The following is a 27,903-nucleotide window of genomic DNA, read 5'->3' as shown; positions in this document are numbered from 1 at the left end:
TAGTTTTAATGGTGATGATGATACTTTCAGATTCAGGTAATTACTTTCAGTTCATCACTTTCTCTTACAAATGTAGGATTGTATTTTCAGTTTAGTCATCCTCCTTTTTTCCCTTTAAAATTGTATCAGCTTTTGCTGCATAAGCAACACTCTTGTCTTTCTTTTCTTTTCTAAGATGCTTCACTTTAGTTTGTCTCTGCTTATCTTCTCAGTTTTTGCCCTCTGAAGTTTCTTTGGGTTTGCTTTTCCTCATTTCTTCACAAAGGTAGAAGATAACTCTATTCCTTAGAGGAAATATTGGGTCGGCAAATAAGTAATTGCGGATTTTTTAAAGAAAATCAAAGACAATTTTTTCATGGAACTAAATAACTTTATTCTGTAATGTATTGCCCATTTTGATCAATGACCTTTTGCCATCTTTCAGGCAGCATCATAATCCCACGTTCAAAAAACTTCTGGTTTTTATTAGCAAAAAACTGAATCAGGTACGATTTGATATCATCATCATTATTGAAATTTTTACCATTCAAGGAGTTTTGTAAAGATCGAAACAAAAAGTAATCAGATGGTGCAAGGTCAGGACTATATGGTGGATGTGGCAAAACATCCCAACCAAGCTCCATTAATGTTTGCCGAGTGACCAAAGATGTGTGTGGCCTTGCATTGTCATGATGGAATACAACACCTTTTCGATTTGTCAATTCGGGCCGCTTTTCTTCAACTGCATTGTTTAATTTCGTTAGTTGTTCAATGTAGACATCAGAATTGATCGTTCGGTTGGGTGGTAAGAGTTCAAAGTAGACAATTCCTTTGTAATCCCACCAAACTGATAACAAAACCTTCTTTTGATGAATATCAGCTTTTGATGTTGTTTGAGTTGGTTCACCTGGCCTGCTCCACGATCTTTTCCACTTGATATTGTTGTAAACAACCCATTTTTCATCGCCAGTTATCAGTCGTTTTAAAAATGGATCATTTTCATTACGTTTCTTTAGCAAATCGCAGCTGCTAATGCGTTGCATTAACTGTGATTCTTTCAGTTCGTGAGGAACCCATGTATCGAGTTTTTGAACATAGCCAAGTTGTTTTAAGTGATTTTCAATGCATGTATGTGATACATGAAGCTTCTCTGCAATCTCATGTGTTGTACTGTGACAGTCCGAATTGATTATTGCTTTGATTAGGGCGTCATCAACTTCAACTGGACGACCAGAGCATTTTTCATCTTTGAGTGAAAAATCACCAGAACGAAATTTGGCAAACCAATTTTGACACTGCCGTTCTTTTAAGGCTTCGTCACCATAAACAGCACATAACTTTTTATGAGCTTGCGATGCGTTTTTCCCTTTGTGGAAATAAAAAAGCAAAATATGACGAAAATGTTCCTTTTGATTTTCCATTTTTCAAGGAACGCCAAACGAAAACTACAAAACAGATCAAAAAACTTTTTTTCCTGATTAACAGCTGAATAGCCAACTATCAAATAACAAAATGTGTTTTACATTTGTACTACGTCTGCAAACCTAAAAATTCAACTGAAGCCATATATGTGTGAAACCCGCAATTACTTAGTTGCCGACCCAATAGAAGCATTTCACCCATGAAATAGTGTCTGAGTCAGTCTTACAGAAAACTCTAATACTTGAGACTGATGCTATTCAAGGGTACAGGAAGGAGTGCTTATTCATGGCAAGACGTGAGATGCATCCACTAGGCCACTAGAGAAAGAAATCCGGGGTGGTTTTTGGTTCCCAAGAAGTTTGAGGGAATGAAACAATACAACACAAAGCAGAAATAAGGTGTGTATATAATGAGTCAATCAATCAAATTAAAATATAAGGAACTAGCAAAGGAGCAATATAAGTCTCCGAAACATTACTGTGCTATGCTAAAGAATTTAGTTAGAATTCAATGCCTAACATGACAGTGCTGGTTCTCTGTAGCTTCTTTTCAGCTTGAAGAGTGAATAGGAAAATGCTCAATATTAGCTCCTTCAAGCCACGTCTGTGGCTGCGGGTGCACAGGAGCACAGTGGTTGGGGCATCCTTTTAGTTAAGGTTGCTAGAGTGCAGCCTTGCTCATCTCAGGCTCATGGTGAAGAGGCCCAAAGGGTATCCTGGCTTCGTCTGCCTATGCATTTTCTTTGGGAATGTACTCTGCTAATGCACATGGTCTAGCCAGTAAATTAATGGAATTCATTCAAGTGTGAACAAATGAGCAGTCCAATGCCATATGCAGCATATTTTAAAGTGAATCATTTTTGCAGTCCTTTCTTGAGTTACAAAAATTGCATTTCTTTAACCTCAACTTCATGAGAGTGAATTCCCTGTTCCTAAACATTATGAGGAAATATTTTATTGTTATTGCTGGTTTGAGTTGCTTTTGGACAGCATGCTTTGTAGTGCTTACAATAGAAATATCTGCCACTGTGAGCATGACTAGGTGCTGCGCAAATGGTATTATTGTGCAAATGCCATAAAAATATTGTTTCTTTAAAGCCTCATATGAATTCTATTGTGAGGTAACTTCTTCTTAGCATTATCTTTCAGATTGCAAAATCAGGAATTAAAATGGTTGAATCCGTGGCTAAGCAGAAAGATTCACACTAGGCAGCCTGCTGTGGTTCTCAGTGTGGTCCTGGCTAGCAGGCCAGCAGCATTAGCAGCACTTGAGGCCTTGTTAGACATGCAGTTATCAGGCCCCGCCCCAGACCCACTGAATGGAAACTCTGGCGGCGGGCTCCAGCAGTCCCTGTGTTTAGGGTCTCTGTGTGAGTCTGATGATACAGCTTGAGAACCATTAGGCACAGGGCAAGGTAAGGAGTTTTAGGCTTCCTAAGAAGGAAAAATAACTAAATCCATTTCAAGTTTTTAAATCTCCCCCAAACAGGCAATACAGATAACAGAAGGAAAGAACTGATCAATAAGAGACTTTTCTTTTTCCAGAGGAGTCGAACATACTATGATAGATTTTAAAGAGATCTTGACTTATCCTTAATGTGCCAGGCACAGTGCTAAGCACTTAACGTCAGTAATCCCTTTAAACCCTCAGGTGATTGGGAGGATTAAATGAGATCATTTCCACATTATATAGAGGAGGAAAGAGAAGTTTAAGTCAGTTAAGGAATTGCCAACTCTCCAAGATACACTAATCAGTGGAACAAGTCCCCAGAACTGATGTAGTGATAAAGAGAATATACAGGAATCACAGCTATTATGTGATTATGACTCAGAATGGCTTCCTTGTCCAAAAGATGGGGTTCAGGTCACAGTACCCAAAAATATGGTTCCTTGGCATGTTGCATATTATAAGCTGAAGGTGACTAAGGAAACAGCAGAAGCAGGAAGGTCATACTGACCTTCCCCCTACCCTTCTTCCTGGAAACAGGTCATAATACCCTCATTTGAGAGATGTCCTCCCCACACCTAGAGGAAAAGTATCCTTTTCTCCGAAGACAAAGGCACCCATGAAGAATCTGAACAAACAGTTCTTGCAAAGTCTCTCCCAATTTACCACACTTACCCCATACTCGTTACCCTGTCATATTTCTTTACTGTCCACTCTTCATCCAATGTCGCATAAAAATACTCAGGTCTGTTTCTTTAGTCTTTCTTTCCTTAGGAGGGCTTTCATGTTAAGTAAAACTTTAAATAAGTTTGTTTTTGATTTTGCTAATCTGTGTTTGTCGGTTTAATTTTTAGACCCAACCACAGATCTTAAGAGGGTCAATGAAAAACTTTTCCTCCCCTACACAAAAAACAATTTTTTGGAAATATATAGGATGTGGAAAATATACATACATATAATTTTAATATTTTTCTAGAGTTTAGTTATGGAAGCTAGAGCTGTTTAAAGACCTGGTTAGGCCTTTTAGTCACCCATTTACTTTATCTTTTTTTAGACCATAATTATTGTGCTATTACATCCAGGTATTATTAATTTGATTCTCTTAGTGAAATGAGGATGGAAAAATTTTATTTTTCACCTATTTTTCCATAAGTTTCCATAAGCAAATAAGTGTCCCTAAGAACACTAAGACTTCTGTTTTTTGTTCAATAAAAATCTGCCTTTAAGGAAAGAAACATATTAACCAGGATTTTTTTAGTCTCTATTTTTAAAAGAATAAGTAAAATGTACTATGTGAAAGGAACAAAATATTCTTTCAGTCAATGGAAATAGATATAAAATATTCTCAGCAGGGAAGCCTGTTTTTTTAATGCCTAATATTGATTCTGATAAATTAATAAGAAGCACATGGTTTTTGAACCGCTTGCTCTGAACACCATAAATAGTAAGAAATTGCTCCGAAATGGTACCTTGTCCAAAACATGGAATGAGGTGCATGGGCTGAGCCAGTATAGCTACCAAGGTATCGAGGATGACATACTCTTTCTACTAATGTGTCGCCCCAAGGACTGTCTCCACTGCTCTTCTGCTGTGGATTTTCTTAAGTACCTAAAAGGGGGAGTGATCCTAACTTTGTGAGACACAAAAAGGAGCCTAGTTTTTTGCTCACCAAAGTCACGTTGCCAGGACATTGTTTGCAAATAAAGAAAGTTTTTTTGTGTGTGTGTGTGTGTGCTAACTGGTATTTAGAGTAAAATCTACTTCAGAGAGCTCTTTCTGGAAGAGTTTGAAATACACATAGTTGGTTAAGGGCAGGGGTTTGGGGTTAAGCCAAAATTGGTTTAGTTTGTCTTTGCTGCTCAAGAGATAGGATCATGAACCAGTCTTAAATGAAACACAAGGCAAAACCTGAAAAATTGGATTGATAATAGCTACCTCACAGGGCCAACGTAAAGGATAAATGAGGCAGATTTTATTTTATTTTTTTCTGGATTAAACCTTCAGTGGCTTCCTGTCTCTTTTCGATTGATTTGCAAGTCCATCCTGCCTGCCCCCACTTACAAGTCCCTGCATGACCTTTCACTTTCCTAACAGTGTTCCCTGAAAATACCAAACACACTCCAACCTCAAGGCCTTTGCGCTTGCAGTTCCTCTCTGGACTGCTTTTCTCCATATGCCCTTAGTTCTCATGGTTCATTGCCTCACCTCATCCCAGTTCTGCTCAAAGTCACTTCATCCAAGAGGCCTTCATGATCATCTCACTTAAAAAAATCTATGTGTACCCATATCACTCACATATTCTCCTTACCTTTTTAGATCTTCATATTCACATTGATCAATTTATTACAATGTGTTACTTGTTTTCCGTTTCTTGTCAGAATCCCTTTCTAGAATATAAGACATGAGAGTTGAGACTTTGCTTTTATTTACTGCTATATCCCTAGCAAGAAATTCATTTATCACTTCAATAGGTGCAGTGATCTAGCAAGTCCTTAGTTATATATCTTGGACTCAAATGCATTGCTATTTAAATGGTCCCTAATCTCTAAGGAATTTTAAGAGTACTGATGAACTGGACCTGGAAATCCTTTACGGCAATCTGGAGAAGGTTAACAAAAGGTTAGCACCAATGGAAGTGTGGCACTTAAGTCTTCTAAGAGAAACCTGCCACTCGAATGTGGTTGGTGGGCCACCTCCAACCGCAACATCTTCAGCTACCCAGCCAATGAGTACCATGGCAGAGTTATTGGAGCTGATCCTCCCTGCCCCACATGAGGCTCCTTGGGTAAACAGGCCTTGCTCTGGTGTACCATTCTCCACCTGGTGGAGATGCACTGCAGCCCCAGACCCTTCCTACCCAGTCCTGCTTCCTCCCTGCTCTCCTTTCACAGGTCTTAGTCCTGCCTCAAGCTTTGAAAGCTCTCCTTCCTCCTCCTGCTTCCTCTCCCCTTTCTCTTTCTCAGGCATATCCTCTAGTGAATCTCTTGAACTTCCAAGTCTGTCTCAATATCTGTTCTTTGATGATCCAAATGATGCAACATTTCTCTCTTACCCTCCTCCCCCCACCACTCCATCCCGGCCCCATGTAGGATGGTCACATGCTAAGTCTTTGGGACTTCAATTTTCTGAGGCCAACCCTACACTTACTTTAAAATTTTCTAGAAGGCAGCAGTGGTTCTTGTGTGCATGTCCCAGTCGTTGCTGTAGACTTTGTTTAGACACAATAAAAAGGGATAAAGCCAGAATTGGCCCTAACAGCCAGTGGGAGTGGTATATCTTTGAGACCTAAATATAAGCTATTTAAGAAGACAAAGTAGGAAGGGAATGACAGCTAGTGTGAAGAAAGGCATTTTTTAAAAGCTGAATTATTTAAGTGGAAATGCATATATCTAAGGAAAAGTCCAGGGAAGTCATGGTGATTTCTTTCTTTTTAGCAACTCTATTCAACATGGTCTGTCATCTCCATATAACAATAGCTTAAAACAGTCTTTCCTTGACCTGCCTTCTTCAATTATTGTGTCTTCTGTGTCACCATATGTCTAATCACATGCTCAGTGCAATTTAATATTCTGGAATGAATTGTGCTTTTATTAGAAGTGCTTTACTGACAAGAAGGACTTACCAGGTTTGTCATGTTTCAAGTACATTTGCAAAGCACATCTCCTGTTGTCCTTAGTATTTGGAGGGGAGGGGATATTAAAGAAAATGTTATTTATGAGGCTGTATCTGGGAGACTGCAACAGTGGAGTTTTGCAGAAGGGGAGAGAAGTTGAGCTCAACTCTGAATACAACAAGGAAAGGAGACTTATAGCTAAGGAGCGATGAGGGTCATTGGATGGAAAATTACTAAGAGGAAACATCAAGAGTAAGGGAGATTTTTGCTAAACCAACCAAACAGTTTTTTTGCTGAAGGCAGATTAAATCCCACCTGGGAGATGGTGAAGGTTGAAGAACCCGATCAGATATCAGGGTTGATCAGATATTGAGGATAGGGGATTCTGGCTAAACCAATTTAGCAGAATTCTTGCTATCATTGGGCATTGATTGCAAAGACAGACACTGAACCCCAAAAGTTGAGGCCTAATTGGGAAGAATATTCAGAGAAGCCTGATTCAAGTTTGCTCAAGAAGAGAATTGTTGGGGTGGTGTGGGGAAGGGGAGAGAAAGGAGGTAACATATATTTTTAATATTTGTTGCAAAAACATTTCTTTTTCTCCCTGGCTCTGAGTACGCTAGTCTTCTTTAATTTTCCCTTATTTTAGTTGCTAAGGCAACTCTTTTTACTAACATGAATTTTCCTGTCCAAGAAAGTTACTTTGAGTGATCACGAACTCCGAATGGCATGTTTTGTTGACTGTGTTTTTCCCTTCTTCAAGCTGAGAGGTAGTTGCCAAATATCTTAGGAATAATTTCTTCAAGTGTTTATGACAAGTGTCAGGGAGCCTGGCCCAAAATTCTGCTACAACACAGGAGTCCTCTCAGAATCTGAGCAGCTAGGGATGGCCTCAGAATGTCCTGATGGGAGAGGGTCAAAGAGACACCCAATGAGTTTGGCATCTCACACTGGCAGACTTTAAAAGTTAAGTCCCAATTACTTAAGGTCTGTATCTGGAAGTGAAAGAGAAAGTGGGAATTCATAATTATTAATGACCATAACATAACCCATTGGAAGCATAAAGTTTGACTCTCTCAGGTGGCTCAACCTTGCTCTTGCTTCCTTCCCCAAATCCAAAGCCTCCTTGAGCTGACCACGTTCTCCCACAGCTAAGCAGGTGTCAGAGAATTGTTAATAAGAAGCGCCATCAGGCCCACTTTAAGTTGTTTTTAAAATAAAGCCTGAAAAAAATTAGGAAAGCTGATGAGCTTTTCTTTTGTTGCTGCTTTTCAGTAGACTCTTCCAAGCCACACCTTTCGGAAAGTTAATATTCTGTATTTCTGAGATGAGAATAAAATGAAACTATTGCATTTAAACTTTCCACTTGATACCAGAATAAGGGTTCCCTGTATCTCATAGTCATGGCTGAAATGAGAGCTTTAAATGCTTCTGGTTGCTGATTGAGAGCAGACAATGTCATTTCTGTTTCTATGGCATTTAGAAACTCAAGATGAACAGTGGGTCTGGCACCTGTAAAACTTGCCGAATGACTCACTTGATTGTCCCCTCACCCTCAGACAGTCATCTGCCATGTCAGGGAGGTCCAGGGAAGAGCCGCCAACTCTGAGTTTACTGCCTCCAGTCACTACTGCCTGCCACACCCAGGCTCACCTGGCCCATGAAGAAGGAAGAAGCTAAGCTGTTCTGATGGCTCCCCTATGCCTGATGTACAGACTGAGGCTGGCCTGGCCAGAGAAGAACAGGCACAATCAGACCTCCCCAAACTTTCAGCAAGTCTAACGTAACAGTAATTGATAATCTCTGGGTCTCCCTTATGCATAGACTCTCAGATTTGCATTCTGGATCAGAAGAAATCAGTGCACAGTAGTACCAATGCTTGTTGCAAACATCTATGTTCTTTCTGCCTCAGTGTCCATGTGGCTCTGCCACTTACTATGTGTCCACTTGGGTGACTTTGTCACCTCAGTTAGGGTCAGTTTCCTCATCTGTAAGGTAGGGATGGTGGTATTTTCCTCATTTGTTTCTTGGGTGATTAATCATGATCAATACTAGCAACATTAGTCATAATTACTATTACTGTGTTATTATATTAATAATTAATAGTTTCCTGGGTTCGTATTATGCATCAAGTACTCTAATGCCCAGAGGTAACCTGTGAGATAGGTATTATTGTTGATGTTGTTATTCTGCTTTTGGAGATGAAGAAGTAAGCTCCAATAAGCCAGTAAGTGACCAACCACATCTGGCTCAGGTCTGTCTGACCCTGAAACTATTGGAGAACACCCAATAGTTTCTGGTGTTTATGAAATGGTTTTTGTGCTTATTTATACATGTTTCTCCCACAGCCCACAGGGAGCTGTAATGCAGAAATATGTATCATTAGATAAAATAAAGACCATAGGGATATAGGCTGAAAGGAGAAACAAATATGAAAGCACATCAAATTACTGGCAAGATGAACAGGCAGCGCCTTCTGTGGGTAGCAAAAATGTCCCCTAAGGTGGAAATAAGTGATTGGCCACTTGTGGTCCTGGTAGCAAAGCAGTGCAGGCACAAGAAACAGTTTCAGGACTTGCAGTGTCTGTTAGGTTGCAAGGAAAGAGACTGATCAGGAAAAACACCTCTTAGCCCTAAGAGCTGAGAAAAAATTCTGACATGGTGTATGAGGTAGTGAAAACCACCACTTGTAACAGCCCAGTAACTAAGACAGTCTGCGCATTGGAGACAATCCTCCAGAAATGCGGCAATGAGAGCTAAAACCTCCTGAAGCCCTTCTAATCCTGGCGATGGTCACTGGCATCCAGTGACAAGAACGGCAAAGCCTCCTCCAGATGTGACTGCCAAGCAGCTACTGGACCCACTGCCTCACAATGTCACTGTGTCACTAATGGTCTCAGAGAAAGTGTGATTCCAATGTGTGCGTCAGTGTAGAGAACAATCCCGGCTCTGCCCCACCAGCTACACAGTACGGGGTGAGGCCTTCATTCCCATGCCTCGATGGCCTTCTCTGTGAAATGGGGAGAATAATAGTACCCCCTCACAGGGGTGGTGGGAGGTTGGTAAGTTAATGTGTACAAAGTGCTCAGAGCACTGCCTGGTGCTTAGTAAACACTGTGCCTATTGGCTGATAACAGCTGGCACAGTGGTTCAGAAGCAGCCCTTTGGCATTGTTCTTTGGGAAGCTAGATCTAGAACTAGAATCCCTTGTGGCTTCTAGTTGAGCATTATACATGGAGGGAAGGGTCTATAATGAATTGGGTTTATAGCTTAACCCAATGGGGACCTCTGCTCAAAGAATCAAAGGCAAAGGAAAGGGATGCAAAAGTTGCAAATGCTTCTCTGTGTGACAGGTTTCTTCACAAGGTAAATAGCAAATCACAAGGGTCCAGGATGCCCAGGTCATGGCCACAGCCAGGGCCAGTGTCCTTCTGATCCTCTACAGAAGGACAGCTGAGAAGCCCTGTGTCAGTCACCTCAAGCCCTGTAAATAGAAGGGAGATTAACAAATGGAATGAACATTCTGGACCCTCCCCAGGGGAAACCATACCCATGAGAGGAAAAGCAACCCCAGGACCCGCGCCCATCTGTTACAGCAATCCATAAATCATTCTGACAGCAGAGTGTCATCACCAAGGGCTTTAGTTTTTACTTAAAAAAAAAAAAAATGTTGCTATTCAGACTGGAAAGTATGTGTGCAGAACCTAAAAGGATCTGCTAAACAGAGTTTAGCCAATTCCTCTGGAATGAAGAGCTGAAATAAATAGGCCACGAGGCACCTCTTATGCTGTTAGCTTCCAGAATCTGATAGAAGCGGGAGCTCTGGGATCTGTAGGTTAACTCTCTCTCAGACACCACCTGCCTGCACAGTCCTGAGACCACACCAGGCATGTCTGGTTTGGTGGGAGTGGTTTATAATGTTACTGATACTTGATAAAACCCCTGGGGCCTTTTCCTAACTGAGACTTCACTTGTCTCTCTCCAACCTTCACAAGGTCCTTTTCTCTTCCACTCAATTCTTATCAAACCAGGAAATGAGCCCCATGTTTACCCAGAGGTGGGGCCTGTCAAAGCAGTGTTCATTTACTGACAATCCCCAAATCCCATGGTGATAGGTAGAGGGGAACTGGATCTGTCAAGGTTGACTGAGTAGAACAGACACAGGCTTTGGAATCAGAAAAACCTATTTGAATCCCAGATCTGTTCCTTATCAACTATGGCTTTAAAGAATTTACTCTTCTTCAAAATAAATTTTCTAATCCCTAAAATTGCCTTGTCCAATACAGTAATGACTAACCACATGTGACTATTAAAGTGAAATGAACAAAAATTAAAAATGTACCCCATCTGTTGCACTAGGCACATTTCAAGAGCATCATTAGCCCCGTGGGGCTCTCTTAGCTACCATGTTGGGCTGCACCCATCTGGCATAGTTACTTCATCCCGAAAAATCTACTGGACGGTGCTGATATGGTCCAAAATTTTGCAGGGCTGCCATGAGATTTAGTGTTTGTGAAATGCCTGGCACAATAGCCCTTAAATAATAATTTAGATATTTTCTCATAAGTACTCAACTTGCTCAGCATTGACCTTGTCGCCGCTACTGAGGCCTGTTTTGATCATTTTGATAGCCTGTGAGGTTGGCATCAGTTTTCCCAGTTTAAGATGGGAAAAAGGAAGCTTGGTGAGGTTCTCCAGCAGATGCCTGGTGAGAAGGCTGGCGTTCGAGCCTAGGCGCTATAAACCACAAGGTCTGGACCTGGTGTCCCTCAAAGGATCCTATTTCTCAGAAAACAGGAGTGTTGTGATGGACTGTGAAAATCCTCACCCATTTCATTCCCATCTACATCCTGATCTACTGGTGCAGCCACGGGCACAAAGGAGCCTCTCAACAGCTAGTGTTTAAACAAAGTGAGTGAATGCATTTACTAGCGGGTCCCAAATCCCTGTCCCTAGCTGGTTGTTATGTTTGGCTGTCCCCTACTTGATGATGCTGTATAAAGATATAGTCATTCACAATGAATGTGGGTGACGGTGGTGGCGAAAGGATAAGAAATAACCACAAATCAAAAAATAAAATAAAACCAATTACCTATTATCTAGAAACCCCACCCAAATACTTTCCTTGTCTTCTGTCAGCATATTCTGCTTGCCATGTTCTCTGCCATTCCTTATAACAAGAAATGGGGCTCAATTTTATTTAACCAAATGACTTTTAAAGTTGAAATAAAGGGGGGGAAATGTAGTCTGTCATTTTGAAAGGAGCTTAGATCTTTGAACAGTAGATTGTGATGTTGAAGAGTGTTGAAGTAGCACGTGTTAGGGCAAGTGTCTCCGGAAGCCCACAGTGGCCTAGGCCCCTCAGCACAGGAACCCTGCAGGAACAAATACCTTCTAGCTACGGTGATTCCAGCAAAAGTGAGTTTTCTAGTCTCTCTCAACTTGTCTATAATTCCACCAAAGGAGCACATGTCCCTTTCATCTCCTTTGTCCCAGTGGTCTAAGGAAAGGTAGGTTGGGCTGGATGAGTGAACTACAATAGATAGACCATGAGTTCTAAAGTGTGAGACTGTGACAATTTTTCACTGAATCATCTGAGAACTGAAATGCTGAGCCCCCTGAGCGAAGTTCCTTACCAGAGTATTCTATTACCATTTGTTCATGGAAAACACAGATTTGCAAAGGAGAAGGATCCCTGCTCCCTTTTATGCTCTCCCTTGCCCTGCCAAGTCTGGAAGAAAATGTCCAGACAAGGGGACTTATTGCCTCACTATGGTCACTGGGCCACAGCCAAGTTGTGGTCGGTAGGTATCTGTGTGAAATTTAAAACTGCTGTTAGGCAAAGAAAAAAGAAAGAAAAACACACAAAAAGAATAGAGACTCTGTGTCTTTACTCTTCAGAAAGTCATGTCCTTGTGTTTGTTAGAGGGGGTGGAGGGAAACCTAAATAGGTTGTGTTTCAGTTTCTTGCAACTGATTGGCACATACCCTATTTGCTCTCTGGTGTTCATGGGTAGTTTGAACACATTTGGTCTGAGAATCTTCCAGTCACAGTTGACAAGCTCCTGGTGGGCTTTGTTGAAAACCTTGCACTTGGAATTGCTCAGAACTTCTTAGAGGTCTCACTGGGGTATTTCTATTCTGGTAGTTGCCCCTCCTAACATCTGATATGTTTTATCTATGAATTGTATGGACACCTGCTACTAGTATCTTTTCCCTTTTTGCTTTTGTTGCTAGAAAACTAGAGCTGAATTGGCATCCTATTTTCACTGTGTGGGGCCTTATGACAAGCATTTCTGAAAACTTTTTTTACTCTTTCCTTACTTTGCTATTTTGCCTTATTTTTCATCTCCTTGCCCAGAGTTCTTATCCCATGTCAAAAATTATTTCTTTGTAATGTGCCAAACAGTGTTCCTGGTCCAGTAGGGATTCCCAGGAGGTGCCTCAGAGCCAAACCCAACCTCTAAGATGAACTTGTATGAATTTGAAACTGGTGTGCCTTCCTTCCAGCAGAGAACCTCAACAAATTGTTTTTGTATTTGTATATCTGTGCTTGCCAGCCGTCCAAGGACTGACCCTGATGGGTTCTGAGCCTGGTACAACACCATGGACTTCAGTAACTTCTTGCTTATGTTTTATATACTGACCTTTTATGATTTTTTTTTCTGAAAAAAAAAAATATTCACTTTATTTTTCAGTGCCTAAATTTAGTTTCAGTGTGCCTTTGATATGCTAGGTGCTTAGAACTCAAATGGGTACCAGAAAGTTTCAAGGACTGTGCCCCTAAAGAGGTTATACTCTGGTGTGTGAGCCAAGTAATATTGTACATCAGTAAACAAAGAAATAAAATAATTAAAGACTATGTTCAGTACAAAGGACATAATCAGGATACTATAATAGAGAATAAGATGAGAGACCTATTAAAGAGGTCAAAGAAAGCTCTTTTGAGGGGGGATACTTGAGGCAAGACCTATAGGGTGAAGAGGAGCCAGCTAATGCTTATGGCACTGGGAAGAGACTTCTGGACTGGCAGAACTGCAAGTGCAAAAGACTTAAGGCTAAAAGAGCTTGAGAGGTTCAATAAGAATGACTCTGATGATTGTGGTGAACAAAGATCAGAAAGCAGAATGAGATAAGGTCTCTAGGAGCTACATCATAAAGGACCTTTCAGGCCATGGAAAGGACTGTTGGGGTTTTATCTAAATATGAGGGGAATTCTTTGCATGGTTTTAATGAAGTGACTAAAAGTTTAAAGAATCAATCTGGCTGCTGGGGAAAGAAAGAGTCTGCATGGGAAGATCAATACATGGGAGAGAGAATGATGGTTTGCACCAAGGTGGTAGTAATGGTAGAGATAGAATTAAATTTATATGAAAACTACTGTGGAAGTAGACCTGTTACTTGAAGTGTAAAAGAATGATGAAAGAAGTCAAGGATGACGCAGTTTCAATAAATGGGTAGATATGAGTGATATGTATTGAGCTAGAAAGTCTTGTGATAGAGAGGGTTGCAGAGAGGCAGTGGGGAATAAATAATTCCGTTATGAACGTATAAATTTTGAAACATTTGTGTAGAGATGTCAAATAGAGAGTTAGCTGTCTGAATTTGGAACTCAGAGAGGACTTGGTTTCTATTATAAATTTGGGAGTCATCAACAAATCCCATGGCGTTAAATGAAAGTAGAAGCACAGTAGAAATGAGAATTCCCAGAACCAAATCCTAGGGAACATGTAGAAGTTGGGCAGAGAAGGAAAAGAGATTAAAGGACTGGAACACAATCAGGATGACAATATTAGAGTATTTTAAGAAGAAGGGATTTGTCAGTTGCTTAGAGATCAAATGAGATAAGAAAAGTGTATATTGCATTTGGCTTTGAGAAAGTCATGATGAACTTGGCCAGAGAAGTTTTACTGGAAATGGAAGGCAGGTGGAATTGGTCAAAGATGGTATAGAAGTGAGGTAGTAGAAACAGGGAATATAGACACTTTTTTTTTTCTTCAAGATCTTATGCCCTAACATGGATTGGAGACATGAGGTAGTAAATGAAGGATTAAGTGGGAACAGCTAGAACATAAGTGAGTTAGTGCATTTACTTTGTGTGCTGTCAGGAATGATCTAATAGAGAGAAAAAAATGATGTGTGTTGGGTGGTGATAAAGGACTGACAATTTTTGTGGGTGAAAGAGGATGGAATCTGGAAGCGGATTGAACCTGGAGCAGAAGTGGAAGAATTAACCTTTGTTGGCAGAAAGCATGCTTCATTAGGAAGAAAGGAGAAAAGTTCTCATCTGATGGGTTTCTTTTGCTCAGTAAACTGTAGTAATTGGCTGCAGTGAAGTAGTCTTTTCAAAGAGTGAGGAACCTTTTCAGAAAGAGTTGAAAGAAAGTCATTGTTGACTATTCATTTGAAGTTTATAATCTTGAATTTATTTTCCAAATAATTAATTATTATTTTATTTTTTAATTATAGCTGACATTCAAAATTGTATTATTATAGTTTCAGGTGTACAGCACAGTGGTTAGGCATTTATATAACTTATGAAGTAATCTCCCTGGAAAGTCTAGTACTCCTTTGACACTATACATAGTCATTACCATATTATTGACTATATTCCCTATGCTGTAATCTTGAATTTAACCTAAATCCAGACAATTCCGTTTTGTTATTTTATTTATCATGTTTGGTGATAAAATATGGATGAGATAGACTTTTTTTTTTTTTTTGCCAAGAAACCAGAAAATGAAGTAGAGGAGTTGAAGGTGTTTATGAGAAAGTGATTGTACTATTGGATCATGGAAATAAGCTAGACAGGGACAGAAGTAAAAAGAGAGGTTTGATGATAAATAAGAGATTGGCAGGATTAATGATTAGGAAGTAGCAAAGAAGTCAGATAAAAAAGAATGAGGACTGTCATAAGAGAATGAGAGCTATCATAAGATCATATGATATGATCCAAGAGTGGGATGTTAGGAATCAAAATTACAAGGTGGTGTTGATAAGCACTGTGGTATTGAGTTACTGAAAAAGGAAGAAAGAAAAAAATTATTATTTATTATTTTAGTTAAGGTGGCCAAGAAACTCAAAGTTCTATCTCGCAATAAGTTGGGAACCCATTCTTATTCATCATATGTATTTCATGGATCATCTCAAATCTTTATTTGGAATTAGATAGGGTACACATGAATTAATAATTATGGGAGCTGATACATTGTGGTCTTACTCTGTAAATATCAATTCAGGACATACTTTCAAACATTGGGCACTGTTAGACTAGTGCATAGAAAGTATCCTAAAATGTGTTAATTCTCATAGTTGATAGTTCTCATTTCTTAACTAGCAATAATATAAAACGTCCTATGGCCTTTTAGGTTAATATTAATAGCTTTTGCATGGTGGTCAGAACCCTCCTGGTCTAGTATTTATGTGCCCAGACTCATCCCCTGATACTCCCTTGAGATCTTCTAAACACACCAGCTCCTTAGAAGTCCGCAGTTAGGACAAGCCTGCATGTCTTTACAAAGGCTGCTCCCTCAGCATGGCCTCCTGCTTCACCTGGGCTACCTCTACTCATTCTCTAAGACCCAATCAGGGTCAGCTTCTGGATCAAGCCTTGCCTAAGAAATTGAGCCATACAAAATAGCCACTGTGTGGATCAAAAAACACCACAGGTTGGCAATTTCATACTGTTAATAATTTGCTACCCCTTGCTGGATTGTAACTGTGTATTAAATACATTTACCATCTCATTGAATTCCCACAACGAGCCTGAAAGGCAAGTATAAATACTTCAATTTATTGGACAAGATTTCTGAGATTTAGAAAGGGTCTTTCTAGAAGAAAGTAAATTAAACAGATGTCAGCAATGGGTTTGGATTCCAAAAACCAAGGGCATACCATGCCCCTTCCTTTATCTCACTCATTGCTATGACTGCAGTGCCTAGCTGAGCCTGGTACAGAAATATATATGATAATTCTTCATCTGTCAGAAAACCACCCAAACAAATGGGAAGGCTGCCTTTGTTTATGGCTCACAGGACTCTAAATTCTGTCACTGTATGATAGCCCAGAGTCGACATTGGATTTACCTTAAGGCATGTTGCTGCTTCCCTAGAATTTAGAAAGATATGTTTTAACAGGTGAAGCTAAGTGTCTGAACTGCCTTTAAAAATCTTAATCCTATAAGTACTCTTTGTTTCCAGGCTGCCTTGATTTGTGTTTGCCAGACAGGTTCCTTATTGCTGGAGTTGTAATAATTTAGGACAAGTTTTTTATTTATTTTTAATAGGTTTTTATTTTAAAGGAGAGAGAGAGAGAGAGAGAGAGAGAGAGAGAGAGAGAGAGAGAGAGAGAGACATAGATTGACTGCCTCCTACATGCTCCCCACTGGGGATAAAACCTGCAACCTGGGCATGTGCCCTGACCGGAAATCAAATTGGAGACCTTTCATTTCATGGGACAACACTCAACCAACTGAGCCACACCAGCCAGGGCTAGGACAAGTTTTTTTTTAGGTTATTATTAGACTGTGTGGATTTGTTGACATATGGTTGCCAATTCTTGGTGTAATCCAGACAGAAGTAAAGAGGGCATCTGGGTTCACTACCTGAACACCCGTTTTCTCTCATTGACAAAGAATGTTCCTGGTCTTGAGTACAGTGGTAATTTCTTGCTCAAGACCAGGAGTCCTTTGGGAAGTACAGCATAGCTGCTCTGGGACCCTGGCATTTGGCTAGCATTTTTTCTTGATTTAAATTTTGATTCTATAGTATTCACCAGAATTTCTGATGTCAAAGTTCACAGCAGAGGTTTTCAAACTTTATTGTGCACCAAAAATCACCTGCAGGGCTTGTTGGAACAGATTTCTCAGCCCCCCTCCAAAGACTGATTCAGTCCCTCTGAGCTGAAGTCCTAGATTCTACAATTCACTCCACTCCCAGGTGATGGTGCTGCTGCTGGTCCAAGGACTACCCTGTGAGGAGCACACAGTGCTGTCCAAGTCCTAGTTTATAGGACACCAAACGAAATTGGACATAACAGCAAAAATCTTGGCAGTTTTCTGAGCAGACATCTGAATACTGAATTGTGTAGACCCAAAAGAAAAAAAGTTAATGACTTTCCAAAAAAAGAAAATCTCCTGATTTTTGACATTATATTGGGTATGGCAGTGAGCCCTCTGGTGTGGTGGGGGGCAGTGGGCTGGAACCTAGGAGTCCTCCTTCTGGGAACTCTTCTTCCAAGGCCTCAGAGAAACTTTCTTCCCTGTGACCTTCAGGACATGAATATATTTCGTTCCTAAAGTTTCTATAGAGGAAGATGCTTCAGGAAATTGATCAGTCTCTCATCTCGATACAAATGCAAATTAAAACATTCCATAATATATTAAGAAATGTGGTTAAGATACAAAAGGACGATTTCTCATTTTCCCTTGTTTAGGCTTAAAAGACACTTGCATTTTTATTCAATTCAAAATGGTGTCAGTCATGAAGATCAACACCTTTCTTTCTTTTTTAACAGGAATCCTTTGTATTTGAACCCAACTGCCTCTTCAGAGTGGATGAATTTGGCTTCTTTCTGACATGGAAAAGCGAAGGCAAGGTATGGCCCAGAAACATTAAGTTGTTCTTTCCTGCTGTCTGAGTGAAATCATTTCATTTCTCAATGAGTACACAAGTACGTCTTGAGGGCATGGACCTATGTTTATTCATTCATTCATTCATTCAGGGTTTTTAGATTTTGCTCCCATTGCCAGGCATTGGGAATACAGTGGCAATCAGGCCCTCACCCTAGCCCTCATAGATTATAGTCTAGGAGCAAAATCAGGCATTAAAAGAAGAAAGTACAAGTCATTGAGTGTTATGAAAGGAAAGATCAGGCTGCTACAAGAGCTTAAGACAGGCAGGTCTGGTTTAATCATGGGAATTAGAAAGGTTTCCGAGAAAAAGAGCTGTTCAAACTGAAATCTCAAAGGTGCATGAAGAGCACGTGCAGCTGGTCACATGGCGGGGCTTAACTCAGTGCGTGGCACAGTGTACACATTTAGCGAATCTTTGAGCTGAGTTTAAGAAAAGTAGCATTGGAGTTATATATAAGTTAGCATTATTCCCACTTAATATTTCATGTACACCCATATATTTAATAATAGAATACATTCACTTTATATGTAAAAAAGCAACAGTTTCTTTTAATTAAATTAAAAATATTTTTTCCTTTTTTTTATTAAGGTATTATATGTGTACATATCTTACCATTGCCCTCTCCCCAAACCACACTGTCTTGTAAATATTTTATAAATATTCAGAGTTGCATTCCTGAGTGTATGTGTGAAACAATGTTTCTACAAATTATGTATTGTTGTTGTTGTTTACATTCTCTTCTATCTAACTCTAATCAGCATTATCTTTACCTTGTCTGTGCCATAGATCTAGCATAATTAGGCTAACTGCTGTGCTATTCTCTCTTTTCAGGAAGGACAAGTGCTAGAATGCTCCCTCATCAACAGTATTCGGTTGGGAGCCACACCAAAGGTACCTGTGACTGGTGTTTGCTCTTCTTCTAAATGCAAACTTACTTAGATTGGAAATGGTCTCCTGAATAATCTTTAACCTCCCACTGCCCCCAGTTACTGCCTCCAAATCACCAGCTGGGAATTAAGAACAGACAGTTTAGAAATCCTCTCATCTATAACCTTGAGTGACTTGGATTGTGTTTAGTTATATTAGAAATATTATGAACCCTTAAAAGCAAAGTCCCTTGCATGATATCAACACCAAATAAATTACTTGCAAGTCCCCCACCCTGTTTTAGCAAGCAGTGAATGAGTCACTACTTACTGCCCTATGGTTGACGTGGAAATGGAAATGGCTTTGGTAGTCCCACATTTGTGCACTTGTGCTTTCAGACCTTGCCTCACCTTGAAGGATCGGTTGGCCTCTGAGAGGAAAAAAAAATGACAGAGTGCATAAATCATCCGTCTTTAGAGTGACTGACTTGTTTGAATAAGAAATTTTTTGCACAGTGGTACTAGGAATTTAAAATTCTTTTTTGGAGAATATTCTAGCACAGTGTTTATTTACTTCTCCATAATAGCCCTGCAGGTTTTTAGATATTCAAAATAAAATGATGTTCGAAACTTGTTTTTTTTGTAAAGCTATCCTCCTTTGTGTTAGTTAAAATTTCTGCTTAGCTATATTGGTGCTTCCTACTGAGTTCCTTTCAAGGACTTTAAAGACACTGTTTTATTTCCTAGATTTATTTACTTGCACAGTCTTCATTCTGAATGAGGGTGCCTGAGATGAGCACACTCCTCCCTGTGTCCAGGCTAAAGGACCTAATCTCATGTTTGAACAACCCGGCTTGCTGGTCCTGGCATTACTGTGCTTATTTGTATGAAACCTCAATGACTGTCCCCTGGGAGAGACCCCCATGGTCTCTGTGGATGCAGTCAAGTGCCCGTCAGAGCCTTTCCTCCCATTGCCATATTCCAGGTCCTTTATAAAGACCCTCCCACCTGGTTTTCTAAATCAATGACATTCTAGGATCTTTCTTACCAAATGAGTTGTGTGATATTAGTAGTTTTTACCGTGACAGGTTTCAGAATAATGCATTTTCTATAGAAAAGAAACCAATACACATGCACATTTGCCCATATGTTTTATTTAATTTATATATATATATATTTTTTTTTTTTTTTTTGTCAAATGTTTCTTCTTTGTACCTGTGTCCTCCATGCTCTGTGATCTAATGTATTTCCTCCTATTTGTACACCTCTCTACAGGACCCAAAAATCCTGGCTGCTCTCGAAGCTGTTGGAAAATCAGAAAATGATCTGGAAGGGCGGATAGTTTGTGTTTGCAGTGGAACAGACCTGGTGAACATCAGTTTCACTTACATGGTAGCTGAAAATCCAGAAGTCACTAAGGTAGCCCCAGTGAACCAGCCTCCTTCCCTCCCCCCATATGTATATATGTGGTACAGGGACTGTTTTATGTACAATATAATTTTGACATATATTTTTAATTGTATAATGGTTTCCATTTTTAAAAACTGTTTCCATTGCCCTGCTGGAATATTGCTATGGAAAATTCAGCAAAGCACAATAGCCATTGAGCATGCCACTACGTACATCAACAACCCAAATACCTCCTGCAGAATAAAACCAACCCGGTGCCTCAAACTGGCATGTGCACCGGAATCACCTGGGATTTTGTTAAAATGCATGTTTTGATTCACTAGGTCTGAGGTGGGGACAAAATTCTCCTTTTGTAATGAGCTCTCCCAGTTGATGTGGATGTGCTGGCCTGAGAACCACAGGATGAGTAGCCAGGGCCTAGATCAGCACTGCCTAATAGAACTGTAATGCGGGCAACAGATTACATTTAAATTTGTCTAGCAATGTTCAGTGGCTCAGTGGTTGGGCATCAACCTGTGACCCAGGAGGTCACAGTTCCATTCCTGGTCAGGGCACACGCCTGGGTTGTGGGCTTGATCACCAGTAGGGGGTGTGCAAGAGGCAGCCAGTCAATGATTCTCCCTCATCACTGATGTTTCTATCTCTCTCCCTCTCCCTCTCCCTCCCTCTCATGGAAATCAATTTAAAAAAAAATTAATTGTATCTAACAGCTATAGTAAATAAGCAAAAAGGAACAGTGAAGTTAATTTCAGTGAAATAATTTATTTAACCCAATATATCCAACCTAGTATAGTTTTAACATGAAATTGATACAAAATCTACTTATGACAATATCTTACATTCTTCTGTTCATACCAAGTCTTTGGAATGTAATGTGTGTTTTCAAATTAGCTATATTTCAAGTGCTTAGTAGTTACACGTGGCTAGTGGCTACCATAATGGGCACTGCAGGTGAGAGTGGTTAAGATATCCAAGCTCATCCCCAATAAGTTATTCAAGTATTGGGTTATGACCCATCTTTGAACATCATAGCCAGCATGTCATTGCCCTGGCAAGCGAGTGTGTTAAAGAGATTTTGGCTAATGAAATAGAAAGCTTCAAATTTAAGTTACTTTTCTGCAAGTTATTTGTTTTCAAGGTGCTTTATTGATACCTCTGAACAGAGCTCCCATTCCCTTTCTATATGGGTGAAGAGGCCTAAGCCTTTGCTATCCTATTGCTGAGACCTGGGTTTGGAGGATGCAGGAGGCATTCATTTGCCCATTAATATTACAAGTAGAGAATCAGTTCAGAGTGGAATGATAAAGGCCATCATTAGAAACATCAACGTTTTGAACTAGAAGGGAATGTACGTAAGATTATTAGAGGAAACTAAAAGTAGAAGAAAACCCTGGACCCAGAGTTAATTGGTGGCAGAGTTGATTCTGAGGCTCTAAAGGCTCTTTGACCCTCACTCCATGTGGGCCACAGCCCAGCAACAGGGGCTTCACCACAGTAAAGTCACAGGCCCACCAGATGCATTGATCCAGAATCTTCGGTGACTCCTAAGTGCAGTGAATTCTGAGACGCTCCTGGCTGGCCTCTTATCTTTGGAGCCAGGAATGGATGCTCCATGTGACCTCAGCGCCTTTGCTTGTGGTGGTTTTGTTGGCTTTGTGCTGTTGTTCCAGGTCACCTGCTTTGGGAGAATAGATTTACCAGTGCCTTCAGGTTCTTTTATTATTTTGCTCAGATCAACACTTAGTTTGAATGGTTTCTGGAACCCCGCTGATCTAAACAAACGTTGTTCCTGCTACTTGTAGTTCACGCCTGCATCTGTGCTGCAGAGGCCTTTTTAGTTGCTGTTTGCCATAGCAACATTCAGTCCTAGAAGTCCATGCTGACCAACCATGAAAAAAGGCTTATTACTTACATCCAGATATTTAGCCCCCTGAAATTTTGCAAAATGACTTTTCTGTAGACCTGTTTCCTGGCTTTTGTCAACTCTTCATATTACAAAAAAACAGTATGACTAGATATAAGCATAAGCAAATGGGCTTTGGGACCAGGTTAACTGGGCTCTAATCCTTGCTCTTCAGCTGTGTGACTTAGACACACAGTCTGCCTCTGTGCCTCATTTTCTTGGACTATAAAGTGGGAATAATACCAAAATCTCTGCTCTTAGGATTGTGTTATTACATGGGAAGTGCTTCCTGCACTGCCTTTCTCGTGTGTTAGCTGTTTGAGCACAGAGCCACAGAGCTTTAGAGCTGGAAATGGAACGCCTCATTTTTCAGATGAGGAGATGAAGTCAAAGGCTTAAAAGAACTCAAGTACTACACAGCAGGGTTGGCCAAAGTACAGCCTAAAAGTAGGCCTCTGATTTCCACATGATGCTGTGTACTTCAGTTATGCCCAGAGCCAGTCCCATAGGAAGATGGCTGCATTCAGTAATTCCCATAACCATCTTGCCTTCCCTGGTTTGATTGCGGTCAGTCTTGGTCCATTTTGTTTAGGAATCATATTCTGAAATCTGTACTCATGAGTAGGTAGTATATGTGTATATGTTGGAAGCAGGGGGTATATACTTAAAGATAAGATTTTTTTCTAGTCTCATTTCCACTAAAATTTAAGATTAGCTAGCCAAAAAATAGTACAGACTATAAAATAATTCTGTATTGGATTTTCAATTCAAGCTCTGCTCTTATCGAAGAAATGAAATGTTTCAGTTTCTGGAAACTGTTACTAGAAATTTTATATTTTATTAATAGTGTGATGTATAAGTATGAATCTCACTATCTTAACCAAATAGGCCATATTAGAGCAAGCCTTGCTGGTTATGTACACTTGACGATGATCCTGAAACATGTATGTGGATAACCTTGCCCACATCCTGGTTTTAAAACTTACCTGTATTTTTTAAAATATATTTTTTATTGATTTCAGAGAGGAAGAAAGAGGGAGAGAGAGAAACATCAATGATGAGAGAGAATTATTTTTTTAAATATATATTTTATTGATTTTTTACAGAGAGGAAGAGAGAGGGATAGAGAGTTAGAAACATCGATGATAGAGAAACATCGATCAGCTGCCTCTTGCACACCCCCTACTGGGGATGTGCCCACAACCAACGTACATGCCCTTGACCGGAATTGAACCTGGGACCTTTCAGTCTACAGGCTGACACTCTGTCCACTGGGCCAAACCAGTTTCAGCAAGAGAGAATTATTGATTGGCTCCCTATTGCATGGGTCCCTACTGGGGATCGAGCCTACAACTGGGGCATGTGCCCTTGACCAGAATCGAATCTGAAACCCTTCAGTTTGCAGGCCAATTCTCTATCCTCTGAGCCAAACTGGCTAGGGCAAAACTTACCTCTGTATTAATCCAGATCATAATATTTACCGCCTCCATCACTGACGGCATTTCCCCATTACTGCAGTTTTGTTCTTATTCCTCTGTATGTGTTACCGTCCCTAACAGAACAAACAACCCATCAGAGTGACAGGATGTGTATAAAATACACACAGATATAATTACCTCAGGTCAAAACGATAGTAAAATTCACACATTAAATTAAAGCAAGTGAGAAATGTCCAGATCTCTTCTAGTACCTGAAATGCAGTTGTGACACCTTGTTGTACCACTGTAACGTGAACACAGCTTAGGAGCCTAGAATCATGGCTCATGGAATAGGCTAACTGCCCTCTTAGCCAGCTGTATTCCTGGTCACTTTATCACAAAAGTCAGTTAAAGCAAGTCATCCTTTTTTTAAAGTATTAAACACATATATGCCTGAAACACTTTATCTTAACTTGAAGCATATAAATGCGACTCAATTTTTGGTCAGTTTTTTAATATTGGGGCTGAAATGTTTTCATTCAGTATGAGTGTGTTGACTGGGGTCAATATATTTGTTTGATCTGTACCTCATCTATAATGTATCTTCTGAAATACCCAGTTTGGTTTTTTGAAAGTAGAACTGAGACTTCGAAGATGCCGTGAAGCAATACAAGTAAAGAGAGTTTCATGTTTTCTTCTCATTTGGTTGTCTTGCTCACATGGAGTTCAAGAAAAAATATTTTTGCCCTAGCTGATTTGGCTTAATAGATAGAGCTCTGGCCTTCAGACCGAAGAATCCTGGGTTCAATTCTGGTCAAGGGCACATGCCTGGGTTGCAGGCTAGATTCTCAGTGGGGGGCAGGGGAGTGCAGGAAGTGCCTGATCAATGATTTTCTCTCATCATTGATGTTTCAATCTCTCTTTCCCTCTCCCGTTCTCTCTGAAATCAATAAAAATGTATTTTTTAAAAGAAAAAAAATATTTTAGCACCTTGCCTTTAAAGAAGCTTTCCAAAATATTTAACTAGAGAAACAACATTCTCCTTTTCACAAGCATACTTCATTGGTGCATATAAATTTTTATAAATATAGTCATTGATTTCAGGGAGGAAGGAAAAAGGGAGAGATAGAAACATCAATGATGAGTGAGAATCATTGATTGACTGCCTTCTGCACACCCCCTACTAGGAATAGAGCCCTTAACCTGGGCATATGCCCCTGACAAGAAATGAAACTGTGACCTCCTGGTTCAACCACTGAGCCATATTGGCTGGGTGGTACATGTAATTTTTCCTACGACTAGCATATAAAGCAGTTTGGAAACAAACATAAGTAACTCATGGTAAGCGTGCAAGGTGGAAGCAAAAGGGTACACAACATACTGGAGAGTAGCTCACCAACTGAGAGTTCAGCACTCAAGGTGTTTTGCTTGTTTTATGAACATCTGAAAAGTCTTGATCTGACCAGTAAGATATAAGAAAATAGCTAGTGTAGAACTTGCTTAGCAGTATTTATCCTAAGAAATGCTTGAGTCTGTTCTTAATTCCTAGGCTCTTATGAAACTTAAGATCTGACTATTTGGGGTGGGGGGTGGGGGGAGGGAATCACTTAGCCAAGTATTTAATTCAGGCTAATGGGCCAACTTTCAACTCCATGCACTCCTCATGGAGCACCAACTCTCACATGGAGGACCCACTCTCCCACAGAGGAAACTTTCCCGACCTTGAGCAGGCCATTTGACCTTCCTTGTGTATCTGGTTCTCGAAGATGTATATATGTGTGTGTGTGTGTGTGTGTGTGTGTGTGTGTGTGTGTGTATATATATGATTATATATATGTGATTATTTATATATATGATTATTTATATGTATATTTATATATATCTACATAATAAAAGGGTAATATGCAAATTGACCCTAAAGGTAGAACCACTGGATACGCACTGACTACCGGTCGCTATGATGCACACTGACTACCAGGGGCAGATGCTCAGCGCAATGTACTTCCACAGGGGGAGCTCCACCCAGCCACAAGCTGGACTGATGGCAGTGAGCACAGTGGCAGTGGCAGGAGGCTCTCCTGCCGCCTTGGCAGTGCTAAGGATGTCTGACTGCAGCTTAAGCCCGTTCTCTGGGCTGCCAGAAGGATGTCTGACTGCCAGCTTAGGCCTGATTCCTTTAGGACAGCAGGTGAACATCCTCAGAGGGGTCCCAGACTGCAAGAGGGTGCAGGCTAGGCTCAGGGACCCACTGAGTGCACAAATTTTCATGCACCGGGCCTCCAATTATAGATAGATAGATAGATGATAGATAGATAGATATATAGATAGATAGATAGATAGATAGATCTGTTATTTCAAGTGAATATTTAAGAGTTCTTAATTTGTTACATGAAATCTTGGCTTCTCAGAGTTGAGGTTTTAAATAAATATAAAATATTTTCTAGTACACATGACTGTGGAAATATGATTGTGCTTTTTTTTTTCTTCCCAGTAAAAGATGACATCAGTATAACTGACATCTTTGCAGCTCAGCTTGTATTTTCTCCATATGCCCTCCCTGCTTTAAGAACAATAAGCTTGGCTTGCCACTGTGCCTCTGTACCTCTTTAGAAGATCTGAGCTGCATTCTGTTGATCTTCCTCCCCTGGGAAATAAGTGTCTAGTGGCATCATAAACTTAAGTCCAAGTCCAAATGTGTCACCCTCCACCTACAATACTTTCAAGCTGCTGAGATGATGAACATTTTCCTCACACATCCTACATGGATCCATTAATAAATACTCTTGTATCTAGAATCTAGCTACTTCTTAATTGATTTCAGAGAGGAAGGAAGAGGGAGAGAGAGAGATAGAAAGATCAGTGATGAGAGAGAATCTCTGATCGGTTGCCTTCTGCATTACCCCCCGATTGAGCCCGCAACCTATGCATGTGCCCTTAGTTGGAATCGAACCCAGGACCCTTCAGTCCACAGGCTGATGCTCTATCCACTAAGCCAAACCTGCCAGGGCTAGAATCTAGCTGCTTTTCACCCTCACCGTGACTATAAGCACAAAACAGCCAATATTGTTTCTTCCCTAACTGTGGCCTGGACCCTTTAAGTCTAGTCTCAAAATAGCAGCTGGAGCCCTGTTATTAAAATGTAATCCAGATCATATCACTCCACTACTCAAAACCCTCCAAGGCTTATGAGGCCTGGCAAGAACTGATCCTTATTTCTTTTCCCTTCTATCTTTATCTCCCTTTTTCTCCTTGTATTTCTTTCTAACCTCAGGGACTTTGCACGTGCTGTTCCTTTTGTCTGGAACATACTCTTTCTCCAGTATGTTTTCTCCCTCACATTTTCTCAGAACTCTGCTGAATATCACCTTAGTGGGAATGCCCCATCTCCCCACCTCCCCACTCCCAGCACTTCCTACCTCCTTATCCTGCTTTATTTTTCTTCATAGCTCTGATCACTGTTATATACCATATACATATACTCATCCATTGTCTTCTTCCCTCCACATGGAGGGAGAGCAGTGTTTTTGTTACTTGCCTCATCCCCAACATCGAGAAAGGTCAATATTCAACATTTATCAAGTGCTTAACGGATACCTGTTTTATTGAGCTCTTTATGTTGACTGAATCAACAAATTCTAATCCAGTTGATGAATATGTATAACCCTTAGTGCTGTACACCTCAAGTTTTTTACAGCTTAGCTCTCAGAAAGCTAAGAAAGTGATCTTTGGACAAAAAGAATGAGAACGTGTGAGTTAGCGACAGTCAGAAAGGCCTGGGATTCCACGGTGTTATTTTTAGAGCCACTTTTCAGGATGTAATGGGACAGCTGCTGAGAACCAGGACAAAACTGGAGGTTTTAACCCTGGCTTCTTGGCCTCTTTCCAATTTAGATCATTATTTTGTGCTTACCTAAATTCTTCCTGTCACTTCAGTATAAAACTTAGCTCTTATTTCCTCTCCTTAAGCCTTCTGTTAAAAGCACTTGCTAACAAATTACTGGCACTTTTCCCTCAAACACAGTGTGTCTGTGGGTAATAGGTGAGTCTCATTGGTCATGTGGCTTAAAATACCTATGAATAAAAGCAGCCACATGAAAAAGGCATTTTCCAATTTTTTTTCTAAGCTATGATGTAGCTCCCTCCTCACCCCCCTACCTGGGCCCACACTGATCTCTTTGCCCACTGTTACCATAAACTGTGCAAATAATAGTGA

The 27,903-nt window shown here is 40.3% G+C and overlaps 1 protein-coding gene across 9 annotated transcripts in view; it reads left to right on the top strand.

Moving 5' to 3' along the window:
* The window catches only part of PLCB4 (phospholipase C beta 4), a 368,787-nt gene that overhangs the window by 237,245 nt on the left and 103,639 nt on the right, over nt 1-27,903 (top strand). For all 9 annotated transcript variants that reach the window (XM_084887441.1, XM_084887443.1, XM_084887446.1 and 6 more), the window contains 3 exons: nt 17,975-18,055; nt 18,925-18,984; nt 20,235-20,378. In XM_084887441.1, coding sequence (XP_084743567.1) covers nt 17,975-18,055; nt 18,925-18,984; nt 20,235-20,378 — 285 coding nt within the window. The remainder of the gene's footprint in view (nt 1-17,974; nt 18,056-18,924; nt 18,985-20,234; nt 20,379-27,903) is intronic.

This window comes from Pipistrellus hanaki (genome assembly GCF_964339955.1).
Source record: "Pipistrellus hanaki genome assembly, chromosome: 6".
Taxonomy (NCBI): domain Eukaryota; kingdom Metazoa; phylum Chordata; class Mammalia; order Chiroptera; family Vespertilionidae; genus Pipistrellus; species Pipistrellus hanaki.
This window is presented reverse-complemented; position numbering and strand designations above follow the sequence as displayed.